The 17,653-nt window shown below is 45.6% G+C and overlaps 1 protein-coding gene and 1 long non-coding RNA gene across 2 annotated transcripts; both read left to right on the plus strand.

Moving 5' to 3' along the window:
* Positions 1-11,396: 11,396 nt before the first annotated feature.
* On the plus strand, positions 11,397-12,496 carry LOC100274850 (uncharacterized). The gene has a single exon (NM_001149114.1). It carries the CDS (start codon positions 11,564-11,566, stop codon positions 12,017-12,019), a length of 456 nt encoding a protein of 151 aa, NP_001142586.1. The 5' UTR covers positions 11,397-11,563; the 3' UTR covers positions 12,020-12,496.
* A 2,674-nt stretch (positions 12,497-15,170) lies between these two features.
* Positions 15,171-15,950, plus strand: LOC109940346 (uncharacterized). Its single transcript, XR_002263145.2, has 2 exons — positions 15,171-15,436; positions 15,593-15,950. It is a non-coding gene; the product is annotated as an uncharacterized lncRNA (long non-coding RNA).
* The last annotated feature ends 1,703 nt before the right edge of the window (positions 15,951-17,653 follow it).

The following is a 17,653-nucleotide window of genomic DNA, read 5'->3' on the forward strand; positions in this document are numbered from 1 at the left end:
CAAGATCCGGATGTCATGGTGCATCCCTCAGATGGCGAGGCCTGGCAGGCTCTCGACCGTTTTGATCCAGAATTTGCAAGAGACCCTAGGAGTGTTCGTCTTGGTTTGTCGACGGACGGATTCACTCCTTACTCCAATAATTCCACTTCTTACTCATGTTGGCCAGTTTTTATGATGCCCTACAATCTCCCTCCTAACAAATGCATGAAGGAAGAGGTCATGTTTCTTGCCCTTATTGTTCCAGGTCCGAAGGATCCTGTAACGAAAATTAATGTATTTATGGAACCGTTGATCGAAGAACTAAAAATGTTGTGGCAGGGGGTTGAGGCATATGATAGTCATCTGAAATGTCGTTTTACTCTACGCGCAGCATATCTATGGTCAATTCATGATCTGCTAGCATATGGCATTTTTTCTGGTTGGTGTGTCCATGGCATACTGCGTTGTCCGATATGTATGGGTGACTCACAAGCATATAGGTTAGAACATGGTAAGAAGGAAACATTTTTTGATGTTCATCGACGCCTCCTTCCCTATAATCATCATTTTAGAAAGGATACAAAGTCATTCCGAAAAGGCAAGAGGGTTAGAGATGGGCCACCGAAGCGGCAAACTGGTGAAAATATCATGAGACAACATCGTGACCTAAAACCGGGCGTAGGAGGTCGGTTTCAAGGGTATGGTAAAGAACACAATTGGATGCACATCTCGTTTATCTGGGAGCTACCTTACACGAAGGCATTGCTGTTACCACATAATATAGATTTGATGCACCAAGAACGTAATGTTGCGGAAAGCATCATAAGCATGTGCTTCGACTTCACCGGTCAAACCAAAGATAACATGAATGCAAGAAGAGACTTAGCTGAACTTTGTGATCGTCCGCACCTTGAGCTTAGAAAAAATCCAAGTGGATCTGAGAGTCGGCCACTAGCTCCTTATTGTCTGAAACGACAAGAGCGAGAGGAGATATTTCAATGGTTGAAAAAGTTGAGGTTCCCAGATCGCTATGCGGCTAATATAAAACGAGCAGTTAACCTCGACACTAGTAAACTCGTTGGGTTGAAGAGTCACGACTATCACATTTTGATTGAAAGACTAGTGCCAGTAATGTTCCGTGGATACTTTAGTCCCGATGTGTGGAAGATATTTGCAGAACTCAGTTATTTTTATAAGCAGATATGTGCTAAGGAAATCTCAAAGAAATTGATGATGAGGTTTGAGAAGGAAATCGTTGTCCTTGTATGTAAGATGGAAAAAGTATTCCCACCTGGATTTTTTAATTGTATGCAACATTTGCTTGTGCATCTTCCTTGGGAAGCGTTGGTAGGAGGACCTGCACAGTTCAGGTGGATGTATAGTCAAGAAAGAGAATTGAAAAAACTCAGAGGAATGGTGCGGAATAAGGCAAGGGTTGAGGGGTGTATTGCAGAGGCGTTCGCAGCCAGAGAGATCACATTATTCTCAAGCAAGTATTTTTCAGACACAAACAACGTGAATGCGCAAACAACACGGTACCATGTTGCCGAGCAAGCTCCAATCACTGATCTAAGTGCTTTTAAGTGGGACGGTAAAGGTGTCGGAGCTTACACATCACATCTTGTGGGAACGACAGAGCGTAACAAGACCTTGCTTTTCTTGTATGTCAATATGCCAGAACTTCATCCTTATTTCCAAATCTTTGATAGCATATATAAACCCAACAAACAACTTACTCAAAAGCAGTTGGATGACCTACGCTTGAAAGGGTTACACGGTGGCCCGTCCTTCGTGCAGTGGTTCCACGAGCATGTAATTTCCCCCATGCCTATCTTTTTTCTAACTTAAGTTCAGATGTTCCATAGTATTTATTTTTATATGTTCCTCATTTTTGTAGTGTAAGAAACCTGAAGCCAGTGTCTCCAAAGACTTGCAACAAATATCACATGGTCAATTGACCGCAAGAAAATTTGATCGCTATGATATTAATGGATATCGTTTTCGAACAGCAAAACTAGAAGCGAGTCGTCCACTTGCAGCTACAACAAACAGTGGAGTTGTAGCAAGTTCGTATAGCGATGATGGACAATTGGAGGACTATTATGGTATTGTTCAAGACATAACTGAGTATACGTTTGGAGGTCACAAACCTTTGAGACTTGTGACGTTTGATTGTATATGGTTTGATCCACATGTTGGCACGCGAGTTGACGAATTCGGGATGGTGGAGGTAAAGCACGCATCAAGGTATAAAGGAAATGAGTACAACAATATCATCCTGGCACATCAAGCGCATCAGGTGTACTATTTGAGTTATCCTCATAAAAGTTTTAAAACCTGGTGGGTTGCATATAAAGTTAATCCAGAGGTTCATCCTTACCGATATCAAAACTACAATTTAAGCACCAACAATGATGATGATGATGATGTCTTCCAAGAAGTCGGTGATCAAGCAGACGATAGCGACAATGATAGTATTGTATCCGAAGGGGCAGGACTAAATGAGTTAGCTTCTCTTACCGTAGAGTTAATGGAGGAACCAGTTTCATCAAACTCAAAACGTCAAAGGTTTGAAGAAACAGTTCTTGAAACACAACAATGGGTTGAACAACTTAATACACGTGTCGCCGAAGAGGACTCTGATGCCGACGATTTTTGATACATAATTCGTAGATGTAATAGCACACTCTTGTTTTTGTTTATTTAATATGCATTACTTTGTGAAAAATTTATTCATACTTACTCTTTTGTGAATTTATTACAGATGTTTAGGATGGATTCGTCTGGTAGGAGATCCAGACAACGAAGGTCAAGGGGTTCCAGTGGTACTCCTAACATGTTTGAGGTACTTGTTTTTTTCTTAGTTCAATTACTAGGACCAACTAGCAATCTAAATTTGTTTACATTTCAGGGCACCACAACAAACAGGAGCAGGCAAGAGCAGTTGCTAGCCTCCCTAGAGGAGATGCGGGATACCAGCGGACCCTCTAATACAGATGGGGCTACTTCGCATGCAGCTGCTTCAGTGCCACCTACTGTGGCACCTACTGTGGCACCTACTGCGGAGGCGGCTGTGGACGAGGAGGCTGAGGAAGCTGCCGCAGAACTGGAGGATGGAGAGGAGACTTCTGGAGCAGACGCTTCTACAGAGGAGGCTGCCACACAGGCTGCGCCACGGCGTGTCATCAGGTATTCTTATTGTTGAGTTGAAGTTTTAAATAAATGATTTTCATTGTGAAATAACAAACTTTCATTTGCAGGTTTCGTCGGTCCCTCACATTGAAGCCTTCTAAACCCTTCGATCAGCGGAGGGTGATTGAACCAAAAGGCACCAGGGCATGGAAGGAGGTTAGTTGGGACGGGACAGGGCATCGCACACCAGTCCTCACAGAGTTGGGGATTTGTTTGCGATTCGCCTACCCGACAATGGTGACAGAGGGCGATCAAGAGATAGCTGCTCATTACTGGGCTCATTGGGACCTCAAGCCGTACGGGAATGACGGGACACACACAAGCAAAGTGTGGGATTTGTTTTGGGTAAGTCTCTTGTGATATTCAAATTTAATTCAGATTTTGCATTTGTAAGTCTTCGGTGATCTTCAAATTTGCAGGGCCAATTTCGCGTGTGCGACCCCTATACCTTGGATGATCCATATGTGCGTGAGGTATTCAATGGCTCAGCAGATAGAGCAGTAAAGGGCATGATGTATAAAGCACGATTGAGGGCCGTCACGGTGTACCAAAAGCATCAGGGGAACTATTGTGACGCGAATATGGCAAAGGAAATCCACCTGACTGCTCAGCAGTACAAAGAGAGTGAGGTGGATTGGTTGAGCCACCATTCGGATGCTTGGGCGTGGATGTGCGAGTATTGGGCTTCTGAGGAGTTCCTGTCCATATCTAATAGAAATCGTATGAATCGATTGAGCAAGCCAGGGGTCCACTTCTTCGGGGCAGATGGACACGTTGGCAAGGCCGCACGTATGGTATGTGTCAAATTGCCTGGTCAATTGTTAATTGCATAGACTTGTCTAGATTTTCTAATCATGTGTTGCAGGAGGCTCGAAATGGAGTGGAGCCTACTTTGCTTCAAGTCTTCGTCGAGGGACACAAGGGTCCCGATCCAAATCATCCAGAAATACTGAATGATAGTAATGCGACAGAGAAACTGGTAAGTATGAAAATTGACTCTAACATGAACATGATATGCCTTTGTCTGTAACTTGGATGATTTTTTCACAGGCTCGCTACATTGAGAACGTGAGAGACAAAAATGGTCCAGACGCGGACTGGCTCACTGGTGAGTTCGATACGGAGGCGGCTTATAAGGCTGGCGGAGGCGTGCCGCATGGGAGGTATATACGCTTGTCACGTTGTTACTGTTTAGTGATGTCTTATCATTTACTACATATATATATATGTATATGATACTCTTACAGGTTAGCAATCGGCGACGGTGTTGTCCCCCGTCGGAGTTACAGTAGACGGTCCAATTTCTCAGCTGGGTCGAATCGACCCCGACGATCATCTGCACGTGAAGGAGAGCTGCTTGAGAAGATGACTCAGATGGAGGAGAGTATGACGCAATATAAGCAACAAGTGCAGCAACAGATGCAACAGATGCAAAATTGGATGCTACATCAGGTATCAATTTTTTGTTTTTTCGTTGTTTCTTAAGTCCGATTAACTGAAAAACTGATGAATAATCTATTTGCAGATGTACGGAGGTGCCGGAACTCAGTTCGGCATGTCGCCTTTTCAACAACCCCCTATCATCACACATCCGGTGTCTGGACAATCATCGGATCGCTCCACTGCAGGGGCGGATGGATCACAGGTACAATCGTCTACTAAACATCATTTGTCCGATAATCATTGGTTGCTTGCTCTCTGTCTTTCTACATGTTTGCTTGTACATGATCTATTTTAAACTTTTGTCATTCGCATGATCTATAATTACTTTAATTGTTGATCACCGCAACTTCTTAATCATAAACAAGAGTGTCTTCTGTTTCAGGGTTCTGCAACTTCTGTCCAAGACCAATTGATGCCATCGAGTCTGATAGGAGGGCAAATGATGCCGTGGGCACCTCGCCAGCCAGGCATTTGGCCACCGATGCAAACACAGATGCCGCCACCGATGCCGTGGGGATTTCCTCCTCGCGGTCAGTCACACTCACCAGGATTGCCCTCACACTCACCAGGATCAGTACGTTAAGTTGATACCCTTTGCATCTCTATTTGCTTCGTTGTTTAAGCAGTTACTAGAAAACATGCATGTATATGTTACAGTCTATGTATATGTTTAATTAGTTACTCGGTAAACTAATAAATTTTTGTTTCTTTTAAAGGGTTCAGGCTCACATCATGCTAGTCCGCCTCTGGATCAGAGCACGTTTATGGACTTATTGATGAACACAAGTGGCGGCGGCTCCAATGACCCACCAACGGAACGAATTAATATGGAGGCTTGTGTGGAACTTACTATCATTGCGTTTTGTATGGACTTGAACTTGTTTCGGATGGATTTGAACTTCTTTCTTATGGACTTGAACTTGTTTCAGATGGATTTGAACTTGTATGAATATTGAATATGGTGCTTGTGTTATGACATATTGAATATGGTGTTTGTATTGTGATATATTGAATGTTGTGCTTGTATTGTGCTGTTATGGAGGCTTCCCATCCGGGGAGGGAGAAAAATAAAACTGGGTATTTAAAAAAATTTATTCAGTAAGAGTGTCGGCCCCCACACTCTTATATGCGCCCAGGTAGTCTGGTGACCGCGCGCTCAGTAAGAGTGTCCGCCACGTCCTTGGCCGACACTCTTAAGATAAGAGTGTCGGTTGCGTGTTGAACCGACACTCTTAATATAAGAGTGTCGGTCCCCACACTTCTATACGAATAAGAGCGTCCAATTTAGAGTGTCGGCTAAGAGTGTCGGTCAACCGACACTCTTATACTAAGAGTGTCGGCTTATTTCAGTAAGAGTGTGGGTTTTTGGCCGACACCGTTTGCCTTTTTTCTTGTAGTGATTATATAATCTGGGCAAATAAGCTGGACTGTTTGTTTGCCTCTTAAGATTATTTAATCCAGATTATATAATCTGGGGGTAAACAAACAGGCCCTTAGACGAGCAGCGCCGTACGTACGTGCCGCCACGTGCCTCGTACGTAGTTATATAATTTTGTCAGTGTAGTTCAGCGCTGTACGTGCGCGTACGTACGTGGAAGCTAGCCCTCGATCGCGTGAGCTAGCCGTACAAAGGAACAAAAGCGGCTGCTGTTGGGGTGGGTGGGGGTGGGGGTGTGGGTGATGACAGACACACATCGTACGCTGGTGTAGTGATGACAGACACATGCATGCATGCGTGCGTACACACACAATTAGCACGCACAACCAAAAGTATTTAGGCCCTGTTTGGTTTGGGGTGACTAAAGTTTAGTGACTAAAGTTTAGTCACTTTTAGTCTCTAAAGAAGCAAACATAGTGACTAAAGTGGGGTGACTAAATTTTAGTTCTTTAGTCACTAAGGGGTGACTAAAAGGGACTAAAGTAGTATTTTTACCTTATTTGTCCTCTCCACTTTCTTCTTATAGCAAACATTCATTAATTAATAGGGGTAAAATAGTCATTATTCACAGCAATTAATGCCTTTTAGTCCGGTTTAGTCAATGGAACCAAACGGAGTACTTTAGCGACTAAACTTAAGTCACTAAAATTTAGTCTAGTGACTAAGGGAACCAAACAGGGCCTTACTCCTAATGTACGACCAAAGCTAGCGCTTGTTTCACGGCGGGAATGTAGAGATGTGCTCCCTGCTGCTCCGTATTGCTACTCTACTATTATACCAGCAGGTGGTCCTGTGTCCTGCAGCTAGCTAGAGGAGGGGTGATGACGACGACAGGATCGATGCTGTCATTGCAGAACCTGCTAATTGCAGAGAACAAAACAGCGTACGTACGTACGTGTTCCGCTCGGGGTTTGTTTCAAGCCAATTTCTCTCTTTCTCTCAAACTCTAGCACTCTCTCCGTTTCTTTTTATTAATCGCTGGATAGTGTAATTTTGCACTATCCAGCGACTAATAAAAAGAAACGGAGGGAGTAACTTTTTTTTTAACCACCGTGTAGTGTACGTAAATTCCGAACGACGATAGGCTAGTCATCTAATAATGAATGGAAAGGCAACAAACAACAAGGTGCATACTGGGCCGCCCTGAATGATGCATGGATGGAAGGCAAGCGTGGGTCTTCTTCGATCAGCTCCACGCATGGATAGATGCATGCATGCAATGCATGGGTTGGTTGATATGGATTAGTTGGCGAAGCCTGCAGCTAGCAGCCAGCAGCTGTACATAGCTGCTGCCCCCCGTCGTCGTCCACACGGCAGTGATGGAATTGATTTGGTCCCTCGCTCGCTCCCAACAACAACGATGGCCATGAAATTTATGGGGGCGGGGCTAGGCCGCTGGCCCACAGAAGCGTCACAGTCAGTACCATTCATAGCGCACAGTTGGCCAAGCTAGCTGCCTAGCTGGTTGTACAGTCAAGCAAGCTTAAGCAGGCCATTTGAACTTTTCTTTTTCTTTTTGCTCCTCAAACAAGAGATCGAGGACCGTATAGATGGATGAGATGGATCCAAATTAAAGGTGGAGTACGTCAAAAAATAATAAAAAAACCCGGAGGAAGCGCGTACTTTTTGAATGAACCCAACAGCGGATCGGAGGATGCATTGAATCGAATCGGTTGCGGTGGCCCTCTCGCTATCGTTCCTGCTGCTGTCTTTTTCCTGTCCTAGCGTCGTTTAATTTTATTGGCCTGCCGGCTACAGGGAGTCAGGGACACAGAGACAGACTAGCTAGTGTGCTGCCGTTCCACATTGACAGTACTATACGTGGTAGAAATTACGTGAGGAGTTGTTAATATATAAAGCATGCGTTAGCTAACCTCTCGTCCACTTGTGCTCAGCTGACGGATGCATGTAGGGATGAAAGTGGTAATCCGAACTGTTAGAACAAATTTAATATTTTAAAATAGATATGTATAAAATTTGATGTTGATCTTTTATTATGTTATCAAGCACATTAGTACAAATATGAATAAAATATTATATAAGTTGTTTTATGTATTATTTGCTCCCTACAACACAAAACGTTGAAAAAATTACCGAATTTGTTTCCGAATCCATACCGAAGTTTATATCTATTATTTGAGAAAATGTAGGATGAATTTGAGGTTTACCTTTTATGAATCTTAACAAGATGGATGTTAAAAACAAGAATACAAATTTTTATTGTATATTCTATATCCTATTTATTCGCAATCAAAGAAAAAACTGATTACCGAATAAATACCGTTTCCGACCGTTTTCATCCCTAGATGCATGACCGATCGAACCAACAAGTGAAAATCGGCATCTTACCATGGGGTCGGAGAGCAGAGCCCACAGTGAATCCTTGTTACCATGGGGCCGCGACGGGCGGGCAGGTGGATGAGGACGGATATGGATGAATGACGCCATCATGCTGCATGGTAGCTAGCTGAATGAAGAAGCTGAAGCGCGCGCGGCGGCACTGAAGCCTACAACTACTACAAAGAAGCTTGGTTTTTAAACTCCTCCCTGCCCAGGGCCTGGAGCCCTGGATCACTCTCGCTCGTGGCTTCTGCTGCGCTGCTACTGCTACCTGCATGCACGTCTGACGAAAACGATTCATCAGGCACTTTTAAAAAAAATGGCCATGCTGTGACAGGCGGGGCGATAGACGATACATGCGCGTGCGGCGTGCGTGTATGCATGCAGGCCCCCGGCAATGCAAACATATGTTATATCTTAAATTCGATCGTAAATAGTATCAGTATATATCTATCTTTCTGAATTAATTAATTTGTTGTAAAAAAAGCATATACTACTACTAGAACTAGTCTTATGATAACAACAGTTTTTATTTTCAAATCGTCAATGTTTATTTTTTAGTTATATACGGACCCATTTATTAACTTGTGAAAAAAAACTAAATTAAAACTGCATCAGTATCCTTTTACGTGCACGCATCATGCATGCACGCATCAATGCATGGCGCGGATCGTGCATATGCATGCATAAATGCATCCCGTCCGTCGTATCGTATATATGCAGGTGGACGGTCCGTACGGCGTCCAGCAGCCTACGTGCGTGCGTGCATGCAAGTCAGCAAGAGAGTGGCCAAAAATTAACACGCGCTAGCTGCGCTGCTGCCGTACGTCTCGCTCACGATCGGCCGGCTGGGAATGGATCGGGCCGGGACGGGGTCGACATATCCTGCACTGCACGCTCGGGGCCGGCCGTAATGCACACTACTATACTGTGTATGCCACCCGCCGGCTCCATGCGTTTATTACGACCTGACGACATGCCATAATAATTCATCCCGTCGTCTTCAGCGAAAAAAAAAAAATCATGAATCAAATTGCTGGCCGTTTATTTCAAATTCGTTTGTATATATATAGAAGAGTCGTCTGTCCGCTGTACGTACCCGAGCAATTTACAGTCGTTGCACAAAGAGGAAAAACTAAAAAGGTTGGTTAGCGTTTGTAAGTTACCACGAGGATTTAGACATGCAGTTATTATTAGGGCTAGATTCCATTCCATCGGGCTGCTGAGAAACTGAAGCCCCGGAGCCGCGCGCTGCTAGCTTGTCGCGATCGCCTTGACAGCAACAGCAGCTGCTACTGCTGCTAGTACCTGGCAGCCGTGAAAAGCAAACAGAACAATCGAGCTGTCTGCTGGCGATAGATCGACGCGGATGGGTGGATGATGCTACTGGAACTGGACGGCCTGGATGGACCCATAACTGGCGCAGAGGCCGGAAATTACCAGGGCCTGCATGCGTCTGCCCCCCACAACACACGGCGCCGGCGTGAAGCCCACTACGGTCTACGGCAACGACGCACGGGACCCACATGGCAGCGGCCGTGCTCCCAAGCCAAAACAACTGAAAAATGGACCCACATGCATAACTCCACCTCCTGCTCTCAGTTCATCTATCTATGTCAGTTTAGTTAGCATGGAATTAGCAGGCCACTAACTAGTCACGGCTTGAAAAATGATTACTTTAGTACAGTAGTATGCTATATATATACAATATACTCTATATTGATTAATGAATATGTAGTGAGGCACCAAATTAAAAAGGAGGAGCAGTTAGTATACGGACAGCACCCACCAGACAGAGAGGGCAGAGTTGATTATTAGATCCATCTAACCCCTAGCTTGGAAGCTAGTAGCACTGGCTATATATGACCAGGGTCTGTACCCTATATATACACAGTAGTAGTGCGACGTGTATGGATTAGCGCTGCCGAACGATGACGATCAGACGAGCAAAAGTACTACAACGGCATGTGCATTCACCACCCACTTCACTACCATGTAGTAACACAACACACGAGCATGCATATATAGTGAGGAACATTCTTGCGGTGAGCTCGCGGTCAGCTACCAGCGCAGTGCTGTACAGTACAGGCGACGGTGCATGCATGGCGGTGTCGTCGTCGGTGCAGTAAAAACTCCGGCGTCCCATCTGCCACCTGCATGCATGCTCTGGCGCCGCTGATCCGTGGCATCTATCTCGTCCTTATTAATATTTTTTTTTCTTGTGCACAGCAAGTGGGAGAGAGAGATGGATGGAAGAAGCTAGGTGCGATCTACTCGATCATCTGTTCCAAATAAGGCTCTGTTTGGGAACAAAGTTTTTGAAAACCACAGTTTTTGAAATACTATACTATACTTTAGTTATGACAGTACCGTAGTTTATAATACCGCAGTTTTGAAAATTGAGGTCCAGAGCTAAGTTTAGAATGCCTTAAAACAACTATAGTATTTGCAATACTTCAGTTTTGAAAACAGAGATTTTACCCAGCTTGCCAAACACCATTATGTATATAATACTGCAGTATTTGAGAATACTGCAGTATTCTTCTAAAACTGCAGAAAAACTTTGTTCTCAAACACCCTCTAAAAGTTTAAACCGCTCCCTAGCTACTCTCTCTCTTGCTGCCCGCACAATCATTTGCACCACGCGTCCACGCCACCACCACCACCCCTTGGCCTTGGCCTTGGCCTTGGCCCCCCTCTCTGTGATCACTCGATCCCTCCTAGCTTTCTCTCTCTCTCTCTCTAATGACTATTTGACATGCAGCCTTTTGTTTTGCAGCAGCTACCCCTGCTGCCTGCATATAATTCTGTTGCCTTCTCACCTCACTCTCCTTTAGTGGCTGGCTCATCGCTCGTCTCTCTGCCTGCTTCCCATTGCCACCATCATCATCACCTCCATCTCCTCGCCATCACGCCTGCCGGCCGGCCGGGTCTTCCTTCTCCCTCCTTTGCACCGCCGCTACAAATTAAAGAGCACGCACACTGCCTGCGCGACCTAGCTGCTGTTCTGTTCTGTTCTGTCCTGTCCATCACAATTCACGCGACGACGACCCGGCCTGCGGGCAGATCTTTCTTGACCTAGCCAGCTCGTTCTTGGCGCACTAGCTAGCCAGCCAGCTAGTAGCTATCCTCGCTCCTCCCCACCGTCCTCAGTGCTAGACTATTCGTCCGATGGGCGGCGTCCAACTCGACGACCTCTCCGAATTGGCCGTGCTCCGGCCGATCCAGACAGCGGCAGCGGCTCGGCCGCCGGGCGACGACGCCGAAGACGGCCCGGACGCCGCCGACACGGGCTGCGTCACGCCAACGGCCTCGAGCTCCCGGCTGATGCCGATGCCGCGCCTGGACGGCGGCTGCGGCGCCCTGGACAGTACCGACGCCGCCGCCGCCGCCTGCGTCACGCCGGCGGCGTCACCTTGCCTGCTGCGGCCGGCCACGGTGTGCCCTCCGGCGCCGCGGAAGCCGGCGAGGCCGGCCGCGCCGCCGCCCGACAACAAGAGGAAGCGCTGCTGCTGCGCCCGCGCCTTCTTCCCCGTGCCGCACGACCTCTCCGCGGTGTTCGTGCCGCGCAGGTCGCCGCCCAGGGCCGCCACCGCCAAGAAGGTCCGCCTGCACCTCGTGGGCTGACGAAAGCCAAGCCATGCCACCGGCGGCACGACAGGATGCATGCCATGCCACCACGCGCCATGCTTTCTTTCTTCGTCCTCCGATTCATCCGCCAGCGCATCACGCGCGCATCAGTTGCGCCGGCGCGCCATTGGCCATTTGCTGCGAGTGCGATCGATGGAGGACAAATTCTTGGGCTTCCTGACAAGACAGAGGACACGACGACCAAAGGCGGGCGGGCGGGCCGGCCGGCCAGTACAATCGATCAGATCAGAGTGTTTCTGCAGTGATTGCGCTACCTTCTCAATCTCAGATCGATCTCGAGCTGCCTGGATCTGAATAATCGAATTGTAAATACCACATCGTCGTTGGCTGCGCATGGTTGTCGTCTTCGCGTGTCGAGGGTGTATAAAGGCCATAGTCGTTCCTGTGAAATTCGCTGCCTGCAAACGCATAGTTTTCTCTGCAGGAGCGCCAATGCAAACAACGGCCGGCGCAGATTAAATTTCCTCATGCGTGATCTTATTGCGCGCGCGCTCCATTCGATCCGGCGTGTCGTCTGCATATATCTTCCGTTTTCCTTTGCAGATTCCGGTTTCTGGTAACTGGATCTTGGATTGAGCTAGCGTTAACTAATAACTAAGCGCGCGGCCAGTATAATAAATCTCTGCCATTTTCCTTCTTTCCTTCTGCTCTTAGAAGAAGGTGGGGGGCCGGACAACGACGTAAAAACTGATCGAAGAGGGTCCTGATCCTGAGTCCTGACTCCTGACCAGAGCTTCCAAATCGTGTCGTGTCCGCTTGCTGCAGTCCTTTTTTGGATGGCACCAAACCTAACCAGAGATGTGGGTGCGTGCAGTGCAGTGCAGTGCAGTGCATGCATGCAAGATTCAGAGGGCACAACAGATCTGCAGGGAAAGAAAAAAGGGCAGTTGAGCAGGCACGGCGCAGCTGCTCAGATCTGAGCAGGCTTGAGGGCCGATGGTTTAATGATTCGCCCATTCCTCGAACTGTTACGTACGATTTCCAGAGTATTCAAAGTTTGATCTGCCTCGATGGAGAAAGAACGCATGCAGCAGGATCAATCAAAATGAATGTGCGAGTGTGTAGATTAGACGGTAGACCTGCTGCTGCCTCTCTGCCTGGTCATCCTGGAAAAGCCTGGCCCTAGCCTAGCTGGAGAATCTGGCGAGAAAATTCTGAGAAAGCCATATTTTGCCTCTTTATATATATATATATATATATATATATATATATATATATATATATATATATATATATATATATATATGAGCCCTGTGCTTCTTATAACTAGAGAGAGTCCTGGTCATACCATTCGGTCTGACTAACCTGTGCGTGGCAGAGGTCCGAACCTCTGGAGGCCCAGCTGGGCGAGCCCGAGTGCTACCCAATTCACCCCCAGGTCACACCAAATTGCCAATCGCCCTCATTCCAAACCCTAGCCGTCGCCAGCCTTGGAGCTCTCGGATGCGGCGGCTCCTCCTCCACTCCCCCTCGACTCCTCCTCCATCCCCGACGCGGCGACTCCATCCATGACGCGGCGGCGCCAGCCTGCAGGTACGTTTCCTTCCCAGTCCATCTCAATCTTCTCCCCAGTCCCCAGTGGCCCAGTCCCGTCGTCGAGGGGCATGTGGCGAGGCTGCGCTAGTGACGCCGAGATCCAGGACTGTGCCAGGGATGCCAAGATCTAGAGCTGTGCCAGGGACGCGGAGATCTATTCTGTGTTCTCCGCCGTTAGTCGATGCCGTCGATCTCCAGCTTCCCCGAGGCTGCTCCAGGTGCTTCCTTTGCCTCCCTCCCATAGCGGTGAGGCATGGCGTCGCTGGTGGCGTCGACGGCCACGGACGGCGCGGTGGTGATGACGCACCTCACGCGAGATCCTCCTCCGCCTCCCCTTCCTTCACTCGTCTGTGCCTACCTCAGCTGTCGCGCCTTCCTGGCCGCCGTCCGCTCTTCCCGCGCTGCACCCGCCTCTCCTCGACTTCTTCTTTGACCCCCGACGACAACGAAAATTCCACCTGCATGCCCATTCGCCGCGGCTCCGACGAAGGCCACACGGCCGCCGTCCGCAGCCTGGACGCCTTACTGACCCCGCGTCCCGGCAACTGAACTGTGATCGTGTAGGTTGCTTTCTGCATACATGATATTGCCTATCAAGGTAGATTTGCCAGAGCAGACTTCGATCTTCTTAATCTACCTTGACAGTTTATTGCCATCATTTGATTTTATTGATGGGTAAGGCGTTCATGTTCTATTGCTTCACAATGTCTGTATGTTCTTCTAGCTTCTTAATCTACATTTATCCTTTTTGTGCTCATCGATCACATTCTCAATAGGTATGTTGGCAATATCCATCTTCAAGTGACGGACGCAGTACTGCAGGAAGTCTTCCAAAGCATTGGTCCAGTACAAGGGTGCAAGCTCATCAGAAAAGAAAAGGTGGATCTTTCTTTATTTTAATTTTAAAATGTCTATAGATAGCTTGTAACAGATAAATCCATACCCCACCTGTCCCCAACACCCACTCGCCCACTCACCTGTAAAATTGTGGCTGCCTTTCTAGATTGCTCTTTGCATCTGATTTTTGGCTTTGCTTTCCCCGTATGTCTCAAGTCTGTTACCATTTATGGCTTTCGCACATGTAAACATTTATGGTTGCTTATGTTGATTCATACTAGCATCTATGTTAATTTTTTAATGCACGACCTTAATGCTACTTTTAGGTGTATTTATGATCAATCACCATGTATTTTACGCTCTTCGGTTTTTTATGTCAAAAAATGGGTTTTTACGCTGATTTATATGTGTGCCTATGCTGCAACACATACAATTCTAACTAAATATGCATAAAGAATTCGCTGAGTAGCAGCAGCACGCCAGCACCTCATATTTTATTCTCATTGTTTCTACTTCATTAATTCATTGACCCATGTCTCTGTCTTGGTATATTCTGGAGACAGATCCCCACGTCCAGAGTTACAAGAAGATCAAGCTTGGCGGTGGCTGCTGCTGTGTTGCCTCGTCTTGTTGGACCGAAGAGAGGGAGGGGAGAAGCAGCTGGCGTGCAGACTTCTACTTGGGTGGAAGTACCTGCTAGGATGACAAGATCTCGCTCAATAGATATATGCATTATCATTTCAAGTCTATATTGAGTGGCAGAGCACTTCCTAATTTTTGCTAAAAATTGTTTGTCGTGCATGTATCCACATTCAGATAAGTGAAATAATGGTACTTCATTTGGTATTGCAGGTGGTCTTTTATTCTCTATGGGGCTTCTAGGATACATCTTCTCCAGAAGCACCATAAGTCTTGTCTTGGGCATTACACCAGGGCTAGCCACTCTGCTACTTGGCACTCTCAGTCTGAAGTTCTGGAGGAGCGGCAGATCCAGCTTCCTGCTTATCTTGGCTCAGGCAGGTAGAATGAATTTTAAGCAACTATTTATATGGGACCTGGAAGTCTTTTTATGTCTTCTAGTGTACTTCACTATGCACTTATTTCTATCTCAAGAATTGCTGCTATGATTAGTCAGCGGTTAGTGACACTTGTTTTTCCCCACTATTGCTTTTTTAGAGGTGATGCTGATGTGCAAGCATCTTCACCTTGAGTTCTGCCTTGCCAGAATGAATCAAGTTTATTTTCCCATCCTGCTCCATTTGAGGTAGCCCAATCGTCTGTCCTCACATCAACTTTCACCTGCCTTAAGCCTTTAGGTTCATTTGTCTTATATATACCATGGTAAACCACACCATGAATATGCCATAAATAAGTAACAAGAGTGTCTTGCAACCTTGATTCTACATGCTTCAAGTAGTCTAGAATATCAGATTGTTGTATATATTTAACACCTTCTGTACCATCAAATTCAGAAATGCACTCAAGAAAAGGCTTTTCAAAACTCTTAGAATGTATTCCAAGAGCAGTGCACATATTTAGAAGCTGATTATGTAATTTCTTATATGTTGCTTTGAGGCAAATTGAACATGGATTTGTTTGGCTTCCAAATGGTTTGTTGGTCCTAAAATAGTCAGAATCACATGACATCTGTGCTATAGGTAATCTGATCTTCTAACTCAAGTTTGCATTCAGTTTAGACTTTAGGTTATGTTAGTCATAACAAACTTGAAAAGACATATTAACAAGGAAAGATCATATTAACAGTTCATGTTACGTTTGCAGATATGGACCTTGGTGGTTTTCTCCACATTAGGAAAGCTGGAAGAGCCTTTTGTACTCAGTTTTTTTTGCTAACAGTGGTGTTATGGTGAAACAGAGTTTTGTGTGTATATACCAACAGCTAAAATGTAAACACGACATTAGCATAGTTGAGTACAGGAATAATTATCTCTTATATCTTATTGCAAAATCTGAAACAGTTCTCCTGTAGATGGTTAGCTTGCATTTTACGCTACAATTACCTCAGATCACTTGTTGTATCTTACACCAATTTACGAAATTTCTTGATGCGTTTTATGACAACCTCATGCGCTGAGAGATACATTCGGTCTACATTCGTTATTATGAAACAGATGGACGATTTACGCTAAAATTCATACTCATTTACGTTGTTTTGGTTCACGATTTACGCTGAAATCCATTCGAGCCAGAACCCGCGCTCAATCGGCCGCACACGATTTTCACGCCGTAATTCAGGCCTCATTTGCTGTTACGAAACAGGTATACGATTTACGCTAAATTGTGTACTCATTTACGCTATTTTAGCTCACGTTTTACGCTAAAATCTATTTGGGCCAAAACCCGCGCACGATTGGACGCACGCGATTATTACGCCGTAATTTCGGGACCCATTTACGGTTACGAAACAAATATATGATTTACGCTAAATTTCGTACTCATTTACGCTATTTTGGTTCATGTTTTACGCTAAAATCTGTCCGAGTCAGAACCCGATCACGATGGGACGCGTGAGATTTTTACGCCGTAATTTTTGGGCCGCATTCGCCGTTTCAAAACAGATCTACGATTTACGCTAAAATTCGTAATCATTTACGTTTTTTGTGTTCACGTTTTACGCTAAAATCTGTTCGAGTCAGAATCCGTGCCCGATGAGACGCACGCTGGAATGGAACGTGGCTATACCTGACTGGGGCTTCCTGGTACTAATGGAAGCTCAGGGCTTCCATTACCTCGTCCATATATATATATATATATATATATATATATATATATATATATATATATATATATATATATATATATATATATATATATATATATATATATATATATATATATATATAAGGGTTAGCAATTTATTTCCTTATATTTTTTATTTGTTTTGAAAGGAGTATATACGTTTAACTTAAATCAAATAGCATACTGTTTTACAAGCCTCTCTGAACTGAAGTCGAGCTTGCGTTACTAATATGGTTAAGCCTGGAAAGTTAAACATGCTGGCTATAGCTAGCATGTTGTCACTCATGAGGCTTTGTAGTACTCCCTCTGGTTATAAACACTAGATGCCGTTGCGATCTATACACAAAAAAGTCCAGGAGATGCAGCTTATCCATTATTTGGGTAAATTTTACCTTCAACCGATCGAAACGCAGAAAGAACTCGATTACTCCTTTAACGAGCGTTTCTTATTTTTGTGAAAACACGTTTGGTACTACC

Source organism: Zea mays, chromosome 6, assembly GCF_902167145.1.
Source record: "Zea mays cultivar B73 chromosome 6, Zm-B73-REFERENCE-NAM-5.0, whole genome shotgun sequence".
NCBI lineage: Eukaryota > Viridiplantae > Streptophyta > Magnoliopsida > Poales > Poaceae > Zea > Zea mays.